A 23,445-nucleotide genomic window follows, 5' to 3' on the forward strand; every position below is an offset into this window, starting at 1 on the left:
TTGCACGGGACTGAACAGAATGACAGGGAAGAAAAGAAGGTGACAGGTCTGGAGGGGAAGAAAGGAGGCCTTCACATCCACCCCGATATAAAAGCTGTGCACAGCCCTGCATAATAGGTCGCCACCTTTGGATCATATAAAGACTGACACAGAGGGACAGAGGTGATGCTAACACAGCCAATCGTTTCACCAGGACAAAGGACTCCCTTTCAGATACCTCTGTCCCTCCGATTTCGGCTGCGGAAAAAAAAAAAATCAAGCCTTTGAAACAGTTCTGGCTTAGATACCCAGCAGGACATAATCCACGACCTCCAATGTATGTTTAAGATAATAATGTAACTGCTAGTATCTTACTTGGGAGAAGTTTCCAACCCCACCCACCTCCTTTTTTAAGTAGAACAACCTGGATAAATCTGAAGCACTTTTTTTTTTTTGAGGGAGGGAGGGAGTGGGGGGGAGAGAGAGAGAGAGAGAAAGCGCACAGGGGAGGGGCAGAGAGAGAGGGGGGCACAGAGGATCTGAAGCAGGCTCCACGCTAGCACAGAGCCTGATACGGGGCTCGAACTCATGAATTGCGAGATCATGACCTGAGCCAGAGCCAGAAGCTTAACTGACTGTGCCACCCAGACGCCCCGACCTCAAGCACTTTTTCATAAAAGCCAGCCAACGCATCTGTGAAGAGTTCTTCGTTCTTCTAACAGAAACAGCCATGAGTGGTTTGCCAAAATCATCCTATGACACAGCAAACAATTAACTTTACAATTTTTAAAAAATCCTAAGTGTTTCAGTCGTACAACAACTAGTCCCCAAATTCCATACCTATGAAGCTACCTAACTGCGGGTCTCAATGTATTGACCACGAACAGAAAACAGAATTTCAACAAAACTTAAACACAGAGAAAGTGCTCCGGCAACGAGATGGGGAAAACGGGATAAAAGTCTCACATATTTTCACAAAGGCCAGGAAGAGAACAGCAAATGTCACATTTCAGTCCCCCAGTAACACGCACTCCCCCTGTAACACGCGCTCTGCCTCACTCACACACGATGAAATGTGAACGTCCGGGCATTTAATCTGAATTGACAAACTATAACTAAATAATGATAAAAAGCTAACCAATCCCGGGGCGCCTGGGTGGCTCAGTCGGTTAAGCGTCCGACTTCAGCCCGGGTCACGATCTCGCGGTCCGTGAGTTCGAGCCCCACGTCGGGCTCTGGGCTGATGGCTCAGAGCCTGGAGCCTGCTTGCGATTCTGTGTCTCCCTCTCTCTCTCTGCCCCTCCCCTGTTCATGCTCTGTCTCTCTCTGTCTCAAAAATAAATAAACGTTAAAAAAAAATGTTTTTAAAAAGCTAACCAATCCCAAAGAACGTTAAAAAGAATGGAAAAAAAAAAAGAGAAAAAAGAAAAGCTCATCCTAACCCAGGGTACAGTGTGAGTGCCACATCCAGTTGTAAAACCTACGGTTTTTACATTACAGAGCACTAGAGAAACCAGACGTTGAGGTTCCTGAGGTGACACAGGGTACATCTTTCATCCTCTGCGACACAAGGCAATCAAATGTCCACCCCTGATACCCTGAGTCCCAATAGTCGTGTGTGCGTGCGTGTGTGTGTGTGTGTGCATGCGTGTGTGCATAAGCATGTGCATAAGTGTGTGCATATGTGTGCATAAGTGTGTGCATAAGTGTGTGCATAAGCGTGTGCATAAGTGTGTGCGTGTGTGTGCATAAGCGTGTGCATAAGCGTGTGCGTGTGCGCATAAGTGTGTGCCTGTGTGTGCATAAGTGTGTGCATGTGTGCATAAGCGTGTGCATGTGTGTGCACAAGTGTGTGCACATGTGTGCATAAGTGTGTGCCTAAGTGCATAAGTGTGTGCATAAGTGTGTGAATGCACGTGTATGTGTGCATGTGTACGTTAAGTGTGTGCATATGTGTATACGTGCATAAGTGTGTACGAGCACACTGCATAAGCGTGTGCACACGTGTGTGCATGCACAAGTGTGTGAGTACACATGTGCGCGTGTGAGTGTACAGTGCACATGGATACGGGTGCGTGTGTGCATGTGCGTGCATGCATGTGTACACAGAGGAGTGTGACAGGGAGAGAGGTAATGCTGGAGGCATCAGTATTTACATCTCAAAAGAACCACAGAAATTTCCGAAAGCTGAGATTCTGAGGACCGGCAAGCATCATGAGCCCCTCGGTTCCGCTATGCCGTCGTCTGCAAGGCCCACACGGAACGGGAGCTAGGCGGCAGGGCTCCTCCGCTGGCACTCGCAGTGACAATGGCTCCACGGGCCCGAGGTGACCACTGTCTACTCCGTGCCTCTTTGAATGCCAGACACACTGGAGGGAAGCGACTTCCTGCGTCCCCAGGCCAGACCAGTGCTGGCAGCTGCACAGGGAAATCGGCCTTGCTGTATCCACATCCTTTCTCATAATTAAGTCCCACAGTCACATCATACTCTGAATATGACCTTGGCATTAACATTTCAGTTAATGCCCTTCTGCTCCCATCAGAACCCCGACACCATAAACATAAACATCCCTGAATTAGGACCGTCAGGAAGGCCCTGCTTATGTCATCATTCGTGAGCAATTGTTCACTCCTGCATATGGCTGCCATTTGGGCAAACATATGGTGCTGTAATTCTTCTTCCCAACTCCAGTTTCTAGAGAACGCTAAACACACAGGATAACACGCTGCTCTCAGATGAACCATGGAAAAGTTCCAAGGATTTGTATGTAATCTCGATCAACGTAAAGTGACAATTCTGACCCTTTTTTCTAGGAGTTGTTGTCAATAACTACACACACATGCGTGGGCGCACGCAAACACGCATGCATTTTCTTTATAGTTTTAAAAACTAAAGCAAAAAGTAGAATGAAGGAAACAATAAAGATCAGAGTAGGCATCGATGAAACAGGAAACAAAATCAATAGAGAAAGTCAACAAAACCGAAAGCAAGTTCTTTGAGAAGATCTATAGAATTGATAAACCTCTAGCCAGGGAGCCAGGGGTCAGAAGGGAGGGAGGAGAATCAAACGGTCACCAGGAACGATATTCCACGATATTCCACGGACACTGACAGCATAACAAGGGGATACCACGAACAGACAAGGGAGATGAAATGGATACATTTCTTAGAAGAGTCAAACCACCACAGCTCCCTTAAGAAGAAACATATGAATGCATCTGTATCTATTAAAGAAACAGAATTTGTAGTTAAAAAAACTTCCCCAAGGAAAAAACTCCAGGCTCGGATAACATCACTGGTACTTTCAGCCAAACATTTAAAGAGTTGGTTATTCTCGATTTTTCTAAAAGTCCAAAGAGAAGGGACTAGTTCTGAGTCCATGATCACTCTAATACAGAAAGCAGACAAAAACTTGGTTTTAAAAAGAGAAAACTACAGTCACTGTCATTAACATAAATGCAAAGATTCCTTGCGAAATTTTCATAAATAGAACCCATCAAAATACAAAGTGGATAATACACCATAACCAAGTAGGGTTAATCCCAGGAATGAAAGGTTGAATGAATATCCGGAAAATCAATCAATATAATTCACCACATAAACAAACTAAAAAGAAAAAGAAAAACACAATCATAGAGAAAAAAACATTTTTTTTGACAAAACACAAGATTAATTTCTGATAAAAACCCTCGGCCACCTCGGGGTCACCTGGGTGGCTCGGTTAAGCCATCCGACTTCAGCCGGAGTCATGATCTCGCAGTCCGTGGGTTCGAGCCCCTCGTCGGGCTCCGTGATGACAGCTCGGAGCCTGGAGTCTGCTTCTGATTCTGTGTCTCCCTCTCTCTGTCCCTCCCTCACACACTCTGCGTCTGTCTGTCTCTCTCTCAAAAATAAATAAACATTAAAAAAAAAACTTGAAAAAAAAAGGAAAAAGAAAGTCTCAGCCACCTTGGAACAGAAGAGAAACTTCTCAACCAGAAAAAGGGCATCTATGAAAAACCTACAGCTAACATCACACTTAGTGGAAGAAGGACACTTTCCCTCCAAGGTTGGGAAGAGAACAAGGATGTCTGATCCCAGCACTCGTGCTCAGCACTGATCTGGACGTATCAGCGGGGCCAGTTAGCAGGGGCCGAGATTTTATTTTACCCTGCCTGGAACCCAGTAAGTTAGCCTGCTGATATTTGGTGAACATCAGCAGGAGACAGGAGACCTCTGGGTGAGACAGAAGTGACTTTCTTATTCACGGCATAGCACACGGCGTGAGTCCCACGTGCGCACAGATTCTCCCTGACCCCAAAGCCCCACAGGGCAACACAGAGGGCTCCGGGAGATGCCCACACACACACAGCGATGCTTACAGGGAAGGAACCTCTGAACTTGGGTAACCTACGCTTCTCAGAGTGAACAGTAAGCAAGCCTGCTGTTTGTCCATAAGGGAAACATGCCACCATGTCACACAGGTGCTTGCAGGGGACACAGTCCTGAGAAGCAGCCCGGGTGGAGAGCAAGTCACAGCTACGAATCCCCGGCGTACCCAGTGAGACAGGCAGGAGCGCAAGAGACCCACGAGGAAGGTCTCCCAACAGCAGTAAGGCAAGAAAAAGAAAGAAAAGGCATCGACACTTCAAGAGGAAGAAGCGAAATTGTCTTTATTCTCAAACAACACCATCATCTATGGGGAAAATGATCAAACCCATTTTTAAAAGCTACTAGAATGGAGGTGCCTGGGTGGCTCAGTCGGTTAAGCATCCGACTCTTGATCTCAGCTCAGGTCTTGATCTCAGGGACGTGAGTCCAAAGCCCCACACTGGGCTCTGTGCTGGGCATAGAGCCTACTTAAAAAAAACCCAAAGCTACTAGAGCCAACAGGTGAGTGCAAAAAGGTGGCAGGACAGAAGATCGTGGTATGTCTATACACTGGCAAGAAGCAATTAGGAACCAGAATTTAAAACAATATTGGGGCGCCTGGGTGGCGCAGTCGGTTAAGCGTCCGACTTCAGCCAGGTCACGATCTCGCGGTCCGTGGGTTCGAGCCCCTCGTCGGGCTCTGGGCTGATGGCTCAGAGCCTGGAGCCTGTTTCCGATTCTGTGTCTCCTTCTCTCTCTGCCCCTCCCCCGTTCATGCTCTGTCTCTCTCTGTCCCAAAAATAAATAAACGTTGAAAAAAAAAATCTTAAAAAAAATAAAATAAAATAAAACAATAGTATTTATAATAGCATCAAAAAATACAAAATACTTGCGAATAAATCTGACAAAAGATGTGTAAGACCTGTAACACTGAAATGTACGTAAAACACTGTTGATGGAAATTAAAGATGACCTAAATACGTGTAGAAATACATAGTTTTCTTGGGTCAGGGACTCCGTACTGTTAAGATGTCAATTCTCCCCAACTTGATTATAATATCAATCAACATCTCAGCAGCTTTTTCTGTAGAAAGTGAGCTGAGTCTCAAATTCACAGGGAATTGCAAAGGACCCAGAATCACTACACAACTTTGATAAAGAAGAACCATCTTGGAGGACTGACACCCTCTGAGCGAGTCTTACTATAAAGCTATAGTAATCAAGACCGTGTGGCAGTGGCACAAAGACAGACCAACAGACCAGAGGGGTGGGATTCAGAGTCCAGAAACAGACCAACACTTACATGAACAACAAAAGTGAAAGCCAGTTCAGTGCAGAAATAACGGTCTTTCAGACAAGTGAATATCCTACAGGTAGGATGAAAGAAAGGAAAGAAGGAAGGAAGGAAGGAAGGAAGGAAGGAAGGAAGGGAAGAAGGGAGGAAGGAAAGAAAGAAGGAATGAAGGAGAAAGAAAGAAAGAAAGAAAGAAAGAAAGAAAGAAAGAAAGAAAGAAAGAAAGAAAAAGAAAGCAAGAAGGAAAGAAAGAAAAGAAAGAGAAAAAGAAAGAAAAAAGAGAAAAAGCAAGAAGGAAAGAAAGAAAAGAAAGGAAAGAAAGAAAGAGAAAAAAGAAAAAGAAAGCAGGAAAGAAAGAAAGAAAGAAAGAAAGAAAGAAAGAAAGAAAGAGAAAAAGAAAGAAAGAAAGAAAAAGAAAGAGGAAGAAAGAAAGGTCGGTCTATATGTTGCTTTATATACAGAAACTATCTCAAAGTGGACCATAGACCTAAATGTATAACATAAAGCTATAACACTTCCAAAAAACATGGAACATTCTGTGACCTCGGTTTGAGCAAAGACTTATTCAATGACACCAGCACAATCCATAAAAGAGAATACTGGCAAATTGGGCGTCATCAAAATTTAAAACTTGTGCCCTTTGAAAAGTACTGCAAAGAAAATGAAACGCCAGGGCTCAGACTAAGAAAAAATATGTATAAATCAGGTATCTGATAAGGGATGTGTATTCAGAATGCAGAAAAGGAATCTTCATCAGAAAACAAACAACTCAATTCTAAAAGATGGCCAAACATTTAAACGGACACTGGGACAGGGAGACGGATGATGGGCAAACAGGCAGATCAAAAGATGTTCAGTATCTGTAGGCGTTAGAAAAACGTAAGTTAAAACTACGATCGGAAAGCACCACATACTTTCCGGAATGGCGAAAATGAAACACACGGGCCGTGCCAGGGCCAGGAGGGGGTGGAGGGGCTTGAAGCCCCACGCTCTGTCGGTGACACTGTCAAATGGTGCAGCCACCTTGGGAAACAGTTCAGCAGCTTCTTAGAAAGGGAAACGGGCACCCAGCCTCCAGTTCGGCCGCCCTGTTCCTAAGTACCCACCCGGGGGAAAGGAAAAGCCTACGCCCAATCAGAGCTGTACGCATAGGGGTTCGTGGCAGCTTGACTTGGCCAACAACGTCAACAACCCAACTGTCCATCACCGGGAGAACGGGGACAGGGCCGCAATACAGCCACACAACGGAACACGCTGCAACAATACGAAGGAAGTACGGAGACACGCAACAAAGTATAATCCATCCCCAAATAATTATACAGGCAGAGAGAAGGTGGTCAATGAAGAGTACACACACTAGGATGCCATTCAGACAAAGTGTTAGAAAATGCGAACTCTTCTCCGGCGGCAAGGGGCAGGCACCCGCAGACGGGTGGGGGGCGGGGGGCAGGAGTGAGTGTTTACGGGGGGAGGGTACGAGGAGCCAACGGGGTGAGGACTAAGTCGGCTGTCTTGATTTTGGTTAACGGGTTCCTGGGTACGCATACGTCAGAACTTACCAAATCGTACACTTCAGTTCCCTGCTTATTACTTATTACAGCGCGACAAAGCTATTTTTTAAAATCTACATTTTATTAGGACCCCAAGAATTCCTAGATCGCTATATTCCCAGAAAGACCTCAGACAGTGCCATATAAGAGCTGTGGGATTTTACTAAACCGTGTCGTACAGAATCTCTAAGGAACAGTACTCTGACGTTTCACATAAAAGCTAGTTAGTTCTTCTCAGACCGAGTTACGGAGAAAGTGTTTTCTTTACCAGAACAAAATCCCAGACCCTCCCCACACGGCCCCCTGTGCGATCTCTCGTTCAGAAACTTCCATTTTCCCCCGTCTTGTTTTTCTACATCATCTCAAGAGAATCTCAACACCGGAACCAAAACAGGGGGTTCCCGGTTTCGGGAACTCGAGACAGGTCACCGCCGTGCAGTCAGGGCGACCAGGGAGCCGTTGTGGCACTCACCTGAGCGGGCCTGCCGCAGCTGACACCATGAATCTCCAAGTAGCTGAAGGTTAACTCGAGCTGCAATTGAAATAAAGACCCATAATGAATGAGGGGTGCAAAACCTATAATTCAAGGTAAAAATGCTCCAATTAGAAAGTCCAAGAACAAAACAAGGCACTGGACATCTTGTGAAGGCAGGCTGGTTTCAGATCTCCATTTATGAATTAACATGACCTTGGGGCACCTGGGTGGCTCAATGAGCGAAGCGTCCGACTCTCGGTTTCAGCTCAGGTCATGATCTCACAGCTCATGGGATCAAGCCCCACGTCGGGCTCTGTGCTGACACTGCAGAGCCTGCTTGGGATTCTTTCTCTCTCTTTCTATCCCCGCCTTCCCTCACTCGTGGTCTCTCTCTCTCTCTCTCTCTCTCTCTCTCTCTCAAAATAAATAAATTAAAACACAAACAAACAAAAAAAGATATGACCTTGATTTATCCTAATTCAGAGTAAGTATTGGTCACTTTACTGAAAGGCTGAAAGGAAGGTCCAAGTCTGACTTTTTAAATTTCATCCAAGGACAAAGTCAAGGGGAAGTTCTCACACTTGCACTCCAGCATTTCTTCACTGAGAAATGAACGTATAAAGCGAGCCATCTAAACATACACTTTTCTCCTAGTTCAAAATGTTGCCTCAGAAAGTCCCATCGAGATAAAGACAATGTTGGTTTTCTTTTCCTTCTAAACCCTTTCCCCTCTGGGTTATACTCCCTCTACCGTCTCTCATAGAAATTCATATTTTGAACGGACTTAGAAAAACACAGTATGTAGGAATTTTAAACCATGGTTCAATGAAACACACAGAGTTGAGTCAACATCTACGTCTCTCTGTGCGCAGATAAACAATGATTTATTTCCTTCCCAAGTAACAGGTGACCCTTTCTCTCTTCTCCCGTAATCAGCATTTCTTTTTTCTTCAATATATCTCCAGTCCCACATTTTTCCTATTTTTCCTGAACAACAGGAAAAATCTCTCCCCCCGTTTTGCAGCCTTCCATCTGACTACAGCAGCCGCACGGCACCCGATGACAGGACTGCATTAGATCCGTTTGCTTGACCTCTTCCCCTTAAAACCAGAAACGCCAGGGGGGAAGCATCCACCCATAACCAAGCCCACAAGACCCTGAGTTCTGCCCCCCTGGTGCCGTACTGTACCTTACTGCATCTGGCAGGATGAAGCTGAGAACACAGAACCCCTGAATCTCCCGTTAAATCTCTTGATGTACGGTGTTGAGGACCAGAGGTAGAAAAGGTATTCTTTCATTATTCACTCAGTCAACCAACAGACGTGAATGGAAGACCTGCTATGTGCCAGGATTGTAACTGGAAAGCGGAACGAGACATTTCTCTTGTCCTCCAAGAGTCAAATGTGGCATTGGAGGCACATTTTAAACATTCTATTCAGAGGGCACCTGGGTGGCTCAGTCAGTTGAGCATCCAAGTCCATTTCGGCTCAGGTCATGATCTCGCGGTTCGTGAGATTGAGCCACCCTGAGTTGGGCTCCGTGCTGACAGCATGGAGCCTGCTTAAGATTCTCTCTCCCTCTCTCTCTCTGTTGCACGTGTGTGCACCTACACTTCCCCTCCCTAAAATACCTACATACACACGTTCTATTCGGGTACAAGTCTTCTTACCTATAATTATCAGGATCGATACTTGGTTGGGTTTTGAAAAGTCATTTCAAGCAGGGAATGATTTTCTAAAAAGTACGCACACCTACCTTCAGTTATTTCAAATTTAAACTTATAAACATCGTCTCATTTCCTAGCCTTCGATACAACGTTCAAGTTTCTTCTTGGGGTAAAGCCCACTGGCTGGTGCTATAATGGCATTTCCTCTGGGGGCCACACCCTTAAATGTAGGGTACCCAACGTCCAATTCAAGTCTCAGTCAGTTAGGCGTCCAACTTGGGCTCAGGTCATGAGCTCACGATTCATGGGTTCGAGCCCCACGTCGGGCTCTGTGCTGACAGTGCAGAGCCCGCTTCAGATTCTTTCTCCCTCTCTCTCTGCCCTCCCTGATTCACACTTTCTCTCCCTTCCAAAATAAGACAGTAAATAATTAAAAAATAAAAAAATAAATTAAACTAAATTAAATTAAATTTTAAAATGGCGAGAGAACTTGAAGACACTGGCAAAGCAATTTGAAGGCATAAATTGGCTGAATTGTTATCTGCTCCCCATCACCCCAGCCTTTAACCATTGTCTGGTCCTTACCAAGACCCTAATTTTATTTTTTTTAATAATTCACCTTTATCAATACTCAGTATCGCACAGATGCTCTCTCCTTTTGCAGCCTTTTTCATTACTATGTGAAATATCTTTAATTAAGTAAACTTATTATGGTAACCCTAAGCAAGAATAGGTTTAGAAGCAAACCACCTTGGGTCAGTGGGAGCCTGGCACCCTGGCATCTCCTGGCACCCTGGCGTCTCCCCCAGCTGGAGGGAGCAGGTGTGAACAGGTGCACTCTCTCACAAGCCAGCGGACGTAAAGTGCAGCTGGCCTCGGTCGGCACCACGTGGGATGGCCTGGGCAGCTTTGATCGGCTCGGCCGAGTGAGGTCAATTGAGATGTTCCCGCCGCCCCAAAGGACTGTCACCAGGAGAAGCTACCTGTCGGGGAGCCAGGAAAGCATGGAGATGGTTCAGCGAAGCCCGGAGGAATGACTTCAAGGGTGTCAGGCAAAGAAGGGGCGAAACGGGGACTCCCGGCCAAAGAAAAAGGATTTGCAAGGGCACGGAGGCACGCGACGAGCGAGGGCAAGGCGGAAACCACAAGGAGAGACTGCAGGGTCCCCAATCCGTATGTGAACACAAGCTGCGCCCAGGATTCGGCAAGCGTCCCACCAGCGGCACCTAACAGTGAGGACGCCGTGTCTAGGACGTACTGGGAGACGCAACAAGGCTCAGATCACTGTCTCCAAGCTGGTCCTCACAGCGTAACAGTGCCTCACCTCGCCCGCCCCACCCAGCCCACCCAGAACAGTGTGAGGAACGGCACCCAGCAGCGGGCGGGAGGAGCCAGGACGCGTGTGAGACAGAACCACACAGGTTAGCCCCTGGGTAGACAGGAGGAAGGAGTTGGCATGGCCTATCAGCAGCCTCCACCACCCACCTCCCCCAGCCAATAAGCAAACTTACAAGTGATCACGTGACCACGCGACTCTCCTGTAGGACCGCCCCCCACTCCATGGGCAGCAGCTCAAGCCACGCCCACACACCTTTCCCACCTGTTGCCTTCCCCCCCTGCTCCCCAAAGCCCTCTCCTAAACAGCCTGGCTCCCCAAAGCCCTCCCCCAAATGCCCCGGCTCCCCAAAGCCCTCCTCCCCACACCCTGCTCCCCAAAGCCCTCCTCCAACTACCCCCACTCCCCAAAGCACAGCCCCTATGCCCTGCTCCCCAAAGCACTCCACTCCACACCCCTGCTCCCCAAAGCCCTCCTCCAACCACCCCCACTCCCCAAAGCACTCCCCCCCAAACCCCTATACCCCAAAATAGCCCCCACAGCCCTGCCCCCCAAAGCACTGTGCTCTTCCGTACCGCTAAGCACTGACCAGGAGACCCCTTCATCTGCCTGGTTCACGTGGGGCAATCCTTCAACCCAGCTTCTCTGAGGGTCTGTCCCCGATCTGACAATGACCCAACTCCCATCCCCGAAAGCAGAGCTGGGGCTAGCTCGGTGATAGCAAAGTTTTGTTTCTTCCTTGAGGTACCTGCTTTGTGATTCATTTCTATTCTGTCCATTTGACTGCTTATGTGGTACATTTCACAGAAAGACAAAAGAAAACAAATGTCTGATCGGCCCCCAGAGAGAAGAGATCTATGTCATAACCAGTACCTATTATGCAGCACTGTTCTGAATGTAATCATTTCCCCACAAAGTTAATGTCACTGACATAGGTTTTCCTTCCCAGCCCAGGCCACTGACTGGGGCACCAGAAACCAGCCTTGTCTAAGGGGGAGTCCTGAACACACACCACTTTGGACGAAAAACTGCTTTTCTGTATTTGTGATGCGGACAATATCAGACATCAGAACCAACGTCCGGACCACCCCGGTCCGGCCAACGTGGAGCACGAGGGACATCACAGGACGAACCAGACCTTCACTCGGGGCAGAGCAAGGATGGGGTAGTGTGGGATCAGCCAGCAAAAGAGAGTCAGGTGACCTCCCAGGAGGTAAGACACTTTTCTGCATCACAACGGTGAACGTTTTACTCAGGGGCCTCCTACTCAACAGGCTACTTGACTATTTCTCAAGCTCATCAAATTTCCTTCTGCAATTAATTTTTCACCAGTGGGATAACGGCTCATTCGCTTCCTTACGGCCTGGCCTGCCTTCAGGTGTCTTAACATATGGGTAACAGTCCAACACTGTGCACATAACAATTGGTTTCATTTGTAACACATTATAAACATACAGACGCACTTCACGTTACCAAAAGGGGTGGGGACCAGTGGTCTCATTCCTCAGGGAAACTTCGTGAAATTTAGCGTCTGTGTAATCAGAAAGGAAAAGGGCAGGGGCGCCTGGGTGGCTCAGCCGGTTAAGCTATCCGACTTCAGCTCAGGTCATGATCTCGCAGTTCACGAGCTCGAGCCCCACGTCGGGCTCTGTGCTGACAGCTCGGAGCCTGGAGCCTGCTTCGGATTCTGCGTCTCCCTCTCTCTTTGCTCCTCCCCCACTCATGTTCTGTCTCTTTCTCTCTCTCAAAAGTAAATAAAGGAAAAGGGCAGCAGGTACCCGAAGGCCTGCACTGGCACACAGCGGGACGGTGTCTTGGCAAAATGAAACGGATCCTTTACAGAACAAAGTGGTGTCGCATTGCTTTGCAGGGGGCACCGGAGTGCACGCAGAAGGGCGGAGGCGGTGACGCTACTGGGAACGCACTAGTGACGACGGGCACTTCCCACATGTCAAAGCCTAGGAAAATCTGCCATCACAGGACCGAAGGAAGTGACAGCCGGACTGGAGGACAGTGTAAACCAGGCCCCGGGAGAGAGAGAAACTGACCGGAAGCCACAAGCCTCAGGGTTGCGGAGCACAAAATGTGTTACCACTTTTCTCGGGATGCTTTCGCACAAGAGGAGGGGAAACGATGGAGTAGAAACAGTCATCGCAACGCTCCGGTGCTTTCTGGGGAGAAGGAAGGGAAATACGGGTATGCTAAGAACACTCTGGACACTGCCTAAGTTGTGTCCACTGAAGAGGGAGTGTGTGTGTGTGTGTGTGTGTGTGCTGGAGGAGATGCATCGCCACTTACCTTGGTGGGGATTCGTGCCGTCACGAGGAAGGCTCGGCATGACGTAAGCACCTGCAGAATAGGAAGACAGCATCAGTATAAGTACCACCAAGTGGGACTGATGGGTTTGAGCTTTACCCACAGGACAGAATGGCACAGGAGCCTCGAGAGGCCACGGGGCTGGGTTCCTGGCCTGTAAGAAGAATCGGTGAATCAGGACAGCCTCCTGGCCACGTAGAACTCGTTTTCCTCAAGGGTCACCGCGTGAAGGTCCAAACTGAACAAATCACCTGTGAAATCTCAAGATGAGCAGTCCAATCGACAGCCCAAGGGACCAAGAGATTACTTCTGCTGAGTCAGCGCGACAGGTCTCTGGGATGTTAAGATACAGAGACCCTGCATACAGTCGTGAGCCCCCCCCACCCCATATCAGCAGCAGACTGAATGAAGAAGCCTAGGGCTCTCTGACACCTTCCTCACCACCGCCACCCACATTTGCCCGCTTCCACTCCCTGTGCACAGGCAGAGAACATTCACACAGTGCACAGACAGCATATCAGGGGATGCTTCCAAGGTGTCCCCAGCTGTGTTTCTCAACTGGGCCTCCTGCAGTCCTCGAGAGAACACTTATGGAGGTTTCGATTCCAATACTCCACTAAGAACATCTATGCAGTCCATAGGGCCCCACATGCTTCTAGGACCCCTCTTAGCCAGCAGAAGCCCTTGTGAATACAAAGAGGTTGGAAATGGTTTGAACTCATCCCGGAGCAGGGGTCCCAGTCCACAACCGCCAAGGTCAGAATATGGTGCCACTCTGCAGCTTGGAGGTCTGGGCAGGCCCCAGGGCCTTTGCACTGAAGAAAGGAGTCTCCAGTACTTAAGTTCTTTTTTTTTTTTTTTAATTTTTTTTTTTTATTTATTTTTGAGACAGAGAGAGACAGAGCATGAACGGGGGAGGGTCAGAGATAGAGGGAGACACAGAATCGGAAGCAGGCTCCAGGCTCTGAGCCATCAGCCCAGAGCCTGACGCGGGGCTCGAACTCACGGACCGCGAGATCGTGACCGGAGCTGAAGTCGGACGCTGAACCGATTGAGCCACCCAGGCGCCCCTCCAGTACTTAAGTTCTGATGGGAGGACCAGCTTCTTCATTTCTCAAAGAACTTCCTCATCGCTAAATTTATTATTTACAACACAGCCCACACATTTCTCTCTTCCAGGGGGTCTTGTAGGAGCAATCCCCGGTCTCTTCGAGAATCTTTGGCCCACAAAATTCTCTGCACAGGGCCAGATCACAGAGCTCACGTGCCAGAAAGGACTCAGCATCACCTGGTCAGTGACCTGAAACCCCGCTGCTTACCACCATCTCAGCTTCTAATCTGAGAGCAGGTTCCACAGAAACTCGTCTTTGCTGGGTTCACGCCAGAGCTGGAGACAGAAGCTGGAGCTCCAGACCCCCAATCTAGAATCTTTTCAGACGAGCAAGAAGCTCAACGGCACAAGCCCCAGACAGCAACGTGCAGCCTTTTCAGTATTTCGATAAATGTATCAAGCTCTCTGAACGTTCCTTCCAACAGACGTTGGTCCCACAACACCCAGGATCACGTCAGAAGCACAGGAGCAACCACGGCCAATACTGCCGGGTACGCTGTTCTAACAGGCTTGTGTGCCCCATCTCCTTGAGTCCTCTCAGCACCCTAAGAGCTAGACTGGACACCGTTATCACCCCCATTTTAAGAAGAGAAGACTAAGACGCACAGAGATGATGGAACTCGCCCGGGTGACCCAGCAAGCAGGTGGCCAAGCTGAGACTTGAACCTAGCATGCTCTGGGTCCAGAGACCGGGCTGCTAATTCCTTACGCGGACTCTCAAAATTCCAGAACCCACTTCCAGGTGGTCCTCACCCATGCAAACACGGATGAGCCACAGAGCTTTAAAGCCGGAAGGAAGCAGCGAGGTAAAAGCGTCATCAACAGGATGAGGGATGTTGGAGGTGCTGAGGAAAAGAGCCAGTCCCTACCAGTCTGCCTGCCTGTCCATGCGTCTGTCTTCTAGGTGCTTCCCTGATCCCATCTGTGCAGCTCTCAGTCTGTCTGCGTCCCTCCCCTCTCCTCACTCCTAGCTCTGCTGTGGCTGCCACTGTCCCCAGCACACTCCCCTCCCCCCTTTCTCACCCTCCCCTCCTCCTCCAGCACCCGCCCCTGCCTCAGCTCCGCCCTCACTTCCCAGGGCTTCCCAGATGCTAATCTGCTAATCTGTGAGCCTGCAACTTATTCATGCCTACTGCCAAACAGCAGACGCCAACCACGGAAGGAACACCGCATTCTGGAAGGATAGTTCATCTGTAACACAGTCACAGAGAAACTTGCACAGAACACGAATAAAGGTGACAAGGCACCTTTGACATGGCGAAACAAGGAACGCATGGGTAATTACAAGGCCCCCTGTGGGGATCTAATTCAGAAGTCTCAGAGACTGGTCTCCCACAAGCATCCCAACCACTGATGTGAGCACGAGGTACGGGCTGGCCTTCCGCCCTTCTGTAAGTGTTGTACTTTGGGGACTAAAGTCTCCCACAAGCAGCCAAGGCATCACATGACCTGCCTGCCCTCTCCTGACCAGCCCCTTCCTGATCAGTCAGCACAGGGCGCTTCTAGGGGCCACTGGGAGAGAATTAACTGGGTCACTACTTTGTAAGTTTATTTATTTATTTTGAGAGAGAGAGAGAAAGCACGCATGGGGAAGGGGCAGAGAGAGAGGGTCCCAAGCAGGCTCCACACTGTCAGTGCAGAGCCCAACATGGGGCTTGAACCCACAAACCATGAGATCATGACCTGAGCCGAAATCAAGAGTCGGATGCTCAACCGACTGAGCCACCCGGGTGCCCCGGGGTCAGTACATTTCTTTAAAAGAGAGGGGAAGAAACTCCGAATGTTCATGTGCATCCACCTTTTGAAAGACGAGCAATCAATCTCTTGGCCACAGGTAGACACACGAGGTTCTCACGATCACTTCTGCCTCCCCTCAGGCAACAACCCCGTTCGCGATCTGTGGTCCTGTGCGCCAACTTGCCTTCTTGAAAAATAGTTTCTGAGTACACAGTGTCCTCCGGAATTTGGACACAGCCCAAAAGAATTTGTTTGAAAAGAGACACATCCACGTGGGAGCCCAGGCTTTGAAGGAAGCAGCTTTGTGCCGGCTGGTCCCCATTTCTGGTGGTCACCTAGGGTCTCCGGAGGCATGAGGACCCGTCTTAGAAAGTTTGGGAGGGGAGGGGATGGAGTGGGTGAAATCCTCCAAAGCTGACCCAGCCTCTCCCGAGACTATGCCCACTTGTAAGCACAAGAGTGTAGCAGTCATTTGAAGCAAGAGTGAAAAACTACAAGCCGCTGCTCCTCCCAGAATCGTGCCTCTTGCTCCGTTGGCGCAAACTGGGCCAGTAAATGGGGCTACACTCATGCTGGAATCCCCAAAGAACTCGGTCTCCTAGCTTTCCTACTTGGCTCCAAGAGGGTCCTGGGGCGTGCGGCCTTGGAGGTCTTACGGGCACACATACGGCTTCTAGCAGCTGAGGGGCGATCACACAGGAGACCCTGCCTTCGATTTATCCTATAATAAGCACCACCTCGGTGCTGAGGTCACAAGCATCTTGCTCGCAGGGTGACCAAATCTTCCCATTTGCCCAGGACGTTTCTGGGCTTAAGCACGGACAATCCCAGGGTCCCAGAAACCCAGGGCTCCTGCTCACCCTCCTTGCAGGGGTTTGGAATCAGGAAGGCAGATTTAAAGTCTGGCTACACCACTCACTAGCTGCCTAACCCTGACAGAGTCCGTCAACTGCCCGATGCCTCAGTTTCCCCCTCTGTAAAACAAGAAGAATATTCCTCTGCAGGACAAATACTGTCGTTTTAAAGTAAGATACGAGTGTAGATAAAGCCCGAGCCCAGCACCGAGGAGGTCTCGGTCAAATACCAGCTTTTCTATCGTTACAGCGGGTGGGAACGCGTCTTCAATTTAGGTGCCCAAATTAGGACGAAGCAGTCACACTCACTGATTTTCAAATGACAGCTTCTGGCATCAGAAGGAGCCCACCAGGGTTCCGAGACACCGTCTAGGCTGAAATTTTCAGTTCAGTATATTTTCTCGCAAATTAAAAAAAAAAAAAAAAAGCGAGGGGGTGGGGGGATCCGAAGAAGCATTTGTGCTTCACCGAGGAACCTCAGTCACTAAGGGCAAGCTATTACCCCGGCCCCCCTCCTCCGGGAGGCCCATTCTTCCACAGAGGTCTTAGCATGCAAACCACATTTTCAACCTCCATAATGCATTTCCTCTCCCTTTCATTGAAATGCAGGCAGCAGCCTGGTTCCCTCTGAGGCTTCTGGGTTCAACTTTCAACTTCAACATTTCACTTGGAAACACTTATAAAACTCCTCCCCACCGCGGAGACTCACAGCTTAGCAGAGAAGCCTAAATTTTCTTACGGAAATGATATATAATGAGGTCGACTACAGAACCCTCTCATTGCTTGCAATGCACGCTTATTAAAAACTGAAATAAATACCCGTTTCACCCTCTTTAATAACTCCATTTGCCTACAGCCTACCGCTGCACAGGCAATCCATAAACCCACCCCTCCTCAATCCACTCTCTCGTGCAGATTACCAAGAATGCCCCTCCTTTAAGATTGGGCTCCACATGGCATTCAAAAAATGGTCTCGTACCCCCAGAGTACTAATTTGCAAGCAAATGAAATGATGAAGGCCATTTAATACATTTACCCTCTTCCAGGGGCTCCAAGTGAATCACAGACAAGACCTCATTCATCCAAGATACACACTTCAGGGAGAAAGAGGGGCAGGTGGCAAGGACCATCATCACCACTGTGGAGGTGCTGAGAGTCTTGTGAAAGATCGCCCAGAAAGTTGAGCTAGAATAAACGTCTCTCCCGGCCCCGAGCCTCTTAACGTCCACGGTGCACAGCCATGGGGCCCGTCACCCTCCCCGACCAGAGCAAGAGGACACTTCACCCAAAAGGAATACAAACAGTACATCCTTTTCATGCAACTTCTGGCCCCAAATCCCTTATAAAACTGGATCGCCATACTTTCCAGTATCTGTCTCTCTCTGTCATTAGTAGATGTTCCCTGACAAGGCAGTAGAGTCTAGTGTGGGATCTGAAAACTACAGCCTGTGGGCCAAATCCAACACCCTACCCATTTTTATGAATAAAGCTTTATTGGGACACAGCCACACCATTTGTTTAACGTATTGTCTCTGGCTGCTTTCACGCCTACAAAGGCAGAGCTGAATACAAGCAACAGAGATTTTTACGGCACACAATACCTAAAATACTTACTATCTGATCCTATACGGAAAACGTTTGCCAACCCCTGGCCTCGCGGTTTAAAGGAGAAACTCTGGGGCCGGGTTGTGTGCATTTCAGTCCAAGCTTCACTACTTACTATCTGTGTGACTTAGGCAAATGACTTCACCTTCTCCGTGGCTCAGTTTCCTCTTCCGCAAAAGGGGGGCAGCGATCGTACCGACACCCACGAAGCCGTGAGGGTTAAACGGGCTCATCATTTAGCGCTCAGAGGAGTACTGGCAGATGTAAGAGCTACAATAGCATGATATTATTTGTATGTCGACATTATGATGAAACTACAAATGCCCATGACAGTATTAAACCAAGACAGTCACCCACACTTAGCCTGGATTTAGCTCAAGTAGCCGAGCGACCTAACAGAACAAGTCGCGATCTTCGCGGACGTAAACGTACCCGAACCGAGAACAAGGGCATTGGAACAGGTCCCCGTGTCACCTTCCTATCTCGGGGTCCGTGACTGAGGCCCCCGCTCCAGGACCCCGCTCCTCTTTGGTCTGTGTAGACGACCGGGAATGCCAAGTCCCCACTAAATGTTTGCAAAGAAGAATGACTTCCTTCTTGGGGCCCTACTCGCTGGAATGACAGATGTGCCGTCAACAGGGCAGCAAGGCTTTTGTTCTCTAACACCTGTGCAAACCCATTTCTTTGTCACCTGGTTATTTGTGCCATTGCGCAGAAATGGAGTGTTTTCACACAGCTCGTCAGACAATCGCTTCCTTCCCTCTGCCGCCCCACGACGGCAAGCTGTAGGGCATTATCAAAGCATAAAAGAAAACAGAGTAAATGCTTCCCCACAGATGAACATGTGGCTGCTTCAAAACATCAATTCTCCTTAATGTCACTCCCTATCACATCTTCTTCTCAAAGCGCCGGCTGACACAAATCTCTGGGATGGGCCACACTGATTCTATGAGGACACGTTTTTCAAGGCGGAATGATCCCTAGAAAAGGGGCCACCTCCTCGGCTATGAGTAAGAGTCTGATACCCCTCAGGGTGCTGGGGGGCCCGTGTCAGGCCCTGGGGTGTGGAGGGGTCCCGCCCAGAGCTCTCGGCCCCCGGTGGGCGGTGAACTGGGGGCTCCCAGGTCTCCCTGTGGCATGTGCACTTAGGAAGGGATCAGCCACCGGTGTCCCCGCTATGTGCTAGATGAACTCACCAACAGTAAAGTCACAGTCGTGCGAGGAGCACAGAAAACCTGCCAGGTGGAGGTAAAGGCCATATGAACCCAACGAATTCACAAAACTTCTCCTGCTTCCCCGGTACAGGCCCAGCCAGCCTCTCCTTGACCATGAGAGTCACCAGAACCCAGTGTAGCTACAAGTCACAGAGCGACAAGAGTGCTGGGGAAGGATGCATCCAATTCCTTTATTTTACAGAAGGGGAAGCAGACCAGGAAGGGTTAAATGACTGAATGACCCATCAGCATCCAGGAGAGTTCCTCTGTGTTCCAAGCGACAGAATGTTAAGCACAAATATAGTTTTTACCGGATAGCTCTCATAATCCGCCCCCCCAAAAAAATAAACCTCCCCAAAAATACAGTAAAGCAAGAAAACACCCAGAGCTCAAGAGGGACAGAAAGCAGACGGTCCCTCTGGCTGCCCTTACCGGGTGGATGGACTTTTCTTCCATGTGTGACCCCTCTCAACATTCAAACCCCAGGGATGGGGACCTCCCAGGCATGGCATCCAACAGAGACCACAAAGAGTCACTTGAAAGAAAAGACCAGTGACAAAGAGTGCTGATCAAGAGGCAGTGAGCCCGGGCGTGAATTCCCACTAGACCTCTTCGTACCAGCTGTGTGACCTTCGGCAGGTTACTTACCTCTCTCTGCCCCTCCTCTGCGCACGCTCTCTCTCTCTCTCTCAAAATAAATAAACATTAACAAAAAATTAAGACCTGAGAGACAGGCGCAAAGTTGGTAGAGACGAAGCCAAGCCCAGCTGTCCTGCTCGGAAGAGCCAAGCCCAGATGGGCATCCCCTGGGCTCAGCTTCCTTCACAACACCTCACACTCCAGGAAGCAGAGCCAGCCCAGGGGAGAGCACCCCCAGGGTAACTGCAGCCTCCCAGGGAATTAGAAGAGAATTTGCATTCCTGCACGGAAACCTGATACGGAGGAGGAATGGACTTGGGACCCGGGCCACTGTGAATTCACTTGAACCTCTCCCACTTACCAATTACACAATCCCTCCGAACCTTATTCTTCTAACCTGTAAAATGGATAGAGCACCGCGTCTGCAGGAGAGTCGTGAGGCCGCCAAAGTAGCTGTGAAACGCCAGCACTCTCTTAGACACGCTTAACCTCCTTCACGCCTGAGGCCAACGCCTGGCCCAAACTCTCCACGCCCCCCTCCTGCACGCCTGTCCTGGGGGGTCACTCACGCACCCGTTCGCGTCAGGGCACTGGGCTCCGGAGAGGGAGCGCCCACGTGGAGTCCGCACCCCAGGCGCCCAGAACAGCTCGCGGAGAGTAAGCGTTAGCGAGCATCGCCGTCACGCGTCCTGAGTGACTCAGGTGGCCCTCTCGGCGTTCCTTGACCTTCCGGTCTGCTCAGTCACTCCCAGGCCACGGTACCCATTGCTTAAAGCCGTACCACCTCTGGATTTCTAATTCGGGCCGCCCTCTAGAACGACAACCTTCCAGCTTCTCCTCAAAGTGCGACCCGCGGGGCCCAGGGCCTGGCATCACACGGGAGCTTGTTCAAAGGCAGAGACTGAGGTCCCCGTCCCAGGCTCGCTGCATCGCATCTGCATTTACTAAGATCCCCCGGGTGACTCCTGTGCACATTACAGCTCGCCAAGCACCCGTATCTCTCCCCCGACCCAGCTACCCCACTGGGTTCCTAACCCCGGCCTGCGGGGCCCCTGAGCATCCCACAGCCTCTCTTCCCGTCAGCCCCGGCCCCTTGACCCCACCGAAACCGCACTGAAACCCTTGCGCCACCGCCCACACCTTCCTGGTGCCTTCATTCTGCCCACAGAGACCTCAACTCTGGATGAACCCCCCGGCGGCTGGTCCCGCGTGCCGGGGTGGCCGCTGAGCACAGCTGGAGAAGCCACCCAGTCCGCACGCTGACCCCACTTCCTGCAGCTGTGGACACGCTGTGCCTCCGGCTCCACTGGGAAAACAGAACTGATCAGACGGCGTCGCCGAGGACATCCCACTGCAAACCTACACGCCAGCACCTGCCCGCCCTCCTCCTCGGCCTCTGAAGAGCCGGAAGGAAAGCCCCATCCCTCCACCGGGGCTCCCGAAGAGCCCCCACCGACCTGTGCTGGGACCTGCCCGTGCCTAACGTCCACAGACAGGGCGCCTGGCTGGCTCAGTCTGCTAGGCCTCCAACTTCGGCTCCGTTCGTGATCTCGCGGTTCATGGGTTCGAGCCCCGCGTGGGGCTCTGGGCTGACAGCTCAGAGCCTGGAGCCTGGCTCGGATTCCGGGTCTCCCTCTCTCTCTGCCCCTCCCCTGCTCAGGCTCTGCCTCTCTGTCTCTCAAAAATAAATGAACGTTAAAAACCTTTAAAGCCCACAGACAGAGGTATGTAGAGCGAGAGTGAGACCGTGGACCCTACACCCCTCGGCTAACTCCCTCCCTCCGCCGAGCCCAACTTCTCAGTCAAGGGTCTGCACCCGATGTCTTCCTCTTCCGGCCCCCCAATCCCCTCCCCTGCTGTTCAAACCGGGCTTCTGTCCCCAGAGCCCCGTGGGAACTGCTCCTGCTGAGGTCCCGACACCTGTCTGCGACACCTGTCTGCAGCGACACCCAGCATATGGTCTCCAGCATGCGCTCACTAGATTACTCCTCGGCACGGGCACAGCCTGATGCCTGGGCTTCTCTTTACCCCTCTCAGGTCACGGCCAGCTATGTGCCCGCTCCCGCTGCCTGCCTCCCGTGGTCTCCCACGACCACACTCATCCCCGGCCGCGCCACACCCGGACCTCTCTGGGGTCAGATCTACCCATCCCGCCCCACCTGGATGCCCCTCCGACCGTAGAGCTCAGCACATCCTCCCCTACACTTGTGGTCTTCCTTCCAGGATCTGCTCCCCGTCCGGCAGTCTGCACGCAGGGGTGCGCCCGGCCAGCCACAGTCCCCCAGCCGGAGCCCCCGGCATCGCCGTCTTTCGTCCCTACTCACCCTTCGCCCAGTTCAATGCCGTCCAAACGTCCCGTAACCCGTTCACTTCTGTCCATCTCCGCCGCGCGGACTCTGCTCAGGCCGCCAGCATCGTGCTCCTCTCCTCCTGTTCCAGGAGCACCGGCCTCCTAACACTCTCGCCCCAGCCACTGCCTGTGTGGGTCCTGGATGCTCAGGGACCCACGTGTTACCGTATCCCCTCTCTGGGTGGCCCTGCAGGAAGACGCTGGTCCCTGCCTCCACCTGGGCGTCACCTGACTGCCTCTGCTCCCCATCTAGCCACGCTGGCCTTCCGCTGGCCTCCCAAGGGGGCGGTCCCACCACCCCCCTGCTCCAGACGCTCCTGCCCCGACCCCCTCCTTTGTCTACCTCCACCTTGTTCACACCTACTCACCCTCCGGATCCCAACCCTTTAAAGGACTTCCCGAAGGAAGTTCATCCTACCCTCAGAAAGGTCTCCCTGTCATATGCTCTCACAGCGGTGCCACATTTCATACCAACACCTGTCACAGCTTTAATTATTGCTCAGATTACACACTCTTGGGGCACCCGGGTGGCTCAGTCGGTCGGGCGTCCGACTTCAGCTCAGGTCGTGATCTTGTACTTCCTGGGTTCGAGCCCAGCGTCGGGCTCTGTGCTGACGGCTCAGAGCCTAGAACTTGCTTCAGATTCCTCATCTCCCTCTCTCTCTGCCCTTCCCCTGCTCGCACGCTGTCTCTCCCTGTCTCAAAAATAAATAAATGTTAAAAAAAAAAAATTCAAATTACACACTGTCACCAGCCCCACAAGACTGTGAGGGGCCTGGGAGCAGGGACCGCATCTGTCGTATTCACAGCCACATTTCCCAGTGCCTGGCGCAAAGCAGGGGCTCAAGTATCTGCTGAGTAATGACGGCAGGAAGCACAGCCCTCCCCCACCCCCTCTTCGGATGGGAAAATTCAGGAGTTTAGGAGGCAAAAGGCTGCTGCTACAGTCTATAAAACTGGTTCTAAAA

At 50.6% G+C, this 23,445-nt stretch overlaps 2 protein-coding genes across 17 annotated transcripts in view; one reads left to right on the plus strand and one right to left on the minus strand.

The window, feature by feature from the left end:
* CARMIL1 (capping protein regulator and myosin 1 linker 1) overlaps nt 1-23,445 on the minus strand; it is a 311,455-nt gene that overhangs the window by 183,810 nt on the left and 104,200 nt on the right. For all 15 annotated transcript variants that reach the window (XM_043590676.1, XM_043590670.1, XM_043590668.1 and 12 more), the window contains exons 3-4: nt 12,950-13,000; nt 7,647-7,706 (exon numbers count right to left, since the gene is read on the minus strand). In XM_043590676.1, the coding sequence (XP_043446611.1) occupies nt 7,647-7,706; nt 12,950-13,000 (111 nt within the window). The remainder of the gene's footprint in view (nt 1-7,646; nt 7,707-12,949; nt 13,001-23,445) is intronic.
* The window catches only part of LOC122489152, a 36,967-nt gene continuing 23,328 nt past the window's right edge, over nt 9,807-23,445 (plus strand). The window contains exons 1-2 of one of the 2 annotated variants that reach the window (XM_043590680.1): nt 9,807-10,736; nt 11,601-11,864. In XM_043590680.1, coding sequence (XP_043446615.1) covers nt 10,349-10,736; nt 11,601-11,864 — 652 coding nt within the window. In that variant the 5' untranslated portion in view covers nt 9,807-10,348. The remainder of the gene's footprint in view (nt 10,737-11,600; nt 11,865-23,445) is intronic. The other variant, XR_006298844.1, reaches the window with a different exon arrangement.

Source organism: Prionailurus bengalensis, chromosome B2 (genome assembly GCF_016509475.1).
Source record: "Prionailurus bengalensis isolate Pbe53 chromosome B2, Fcat_Pben_1.1_paternal_pri, whole genome shotgun sequence".
In the NCBI taxonomy this organism is placed as follows: Eukaryota; Metazoa; Chordata; class Mammalia; order Carnivora; family Felidae; genus Prionailurus; species Prionailurus bengalensis.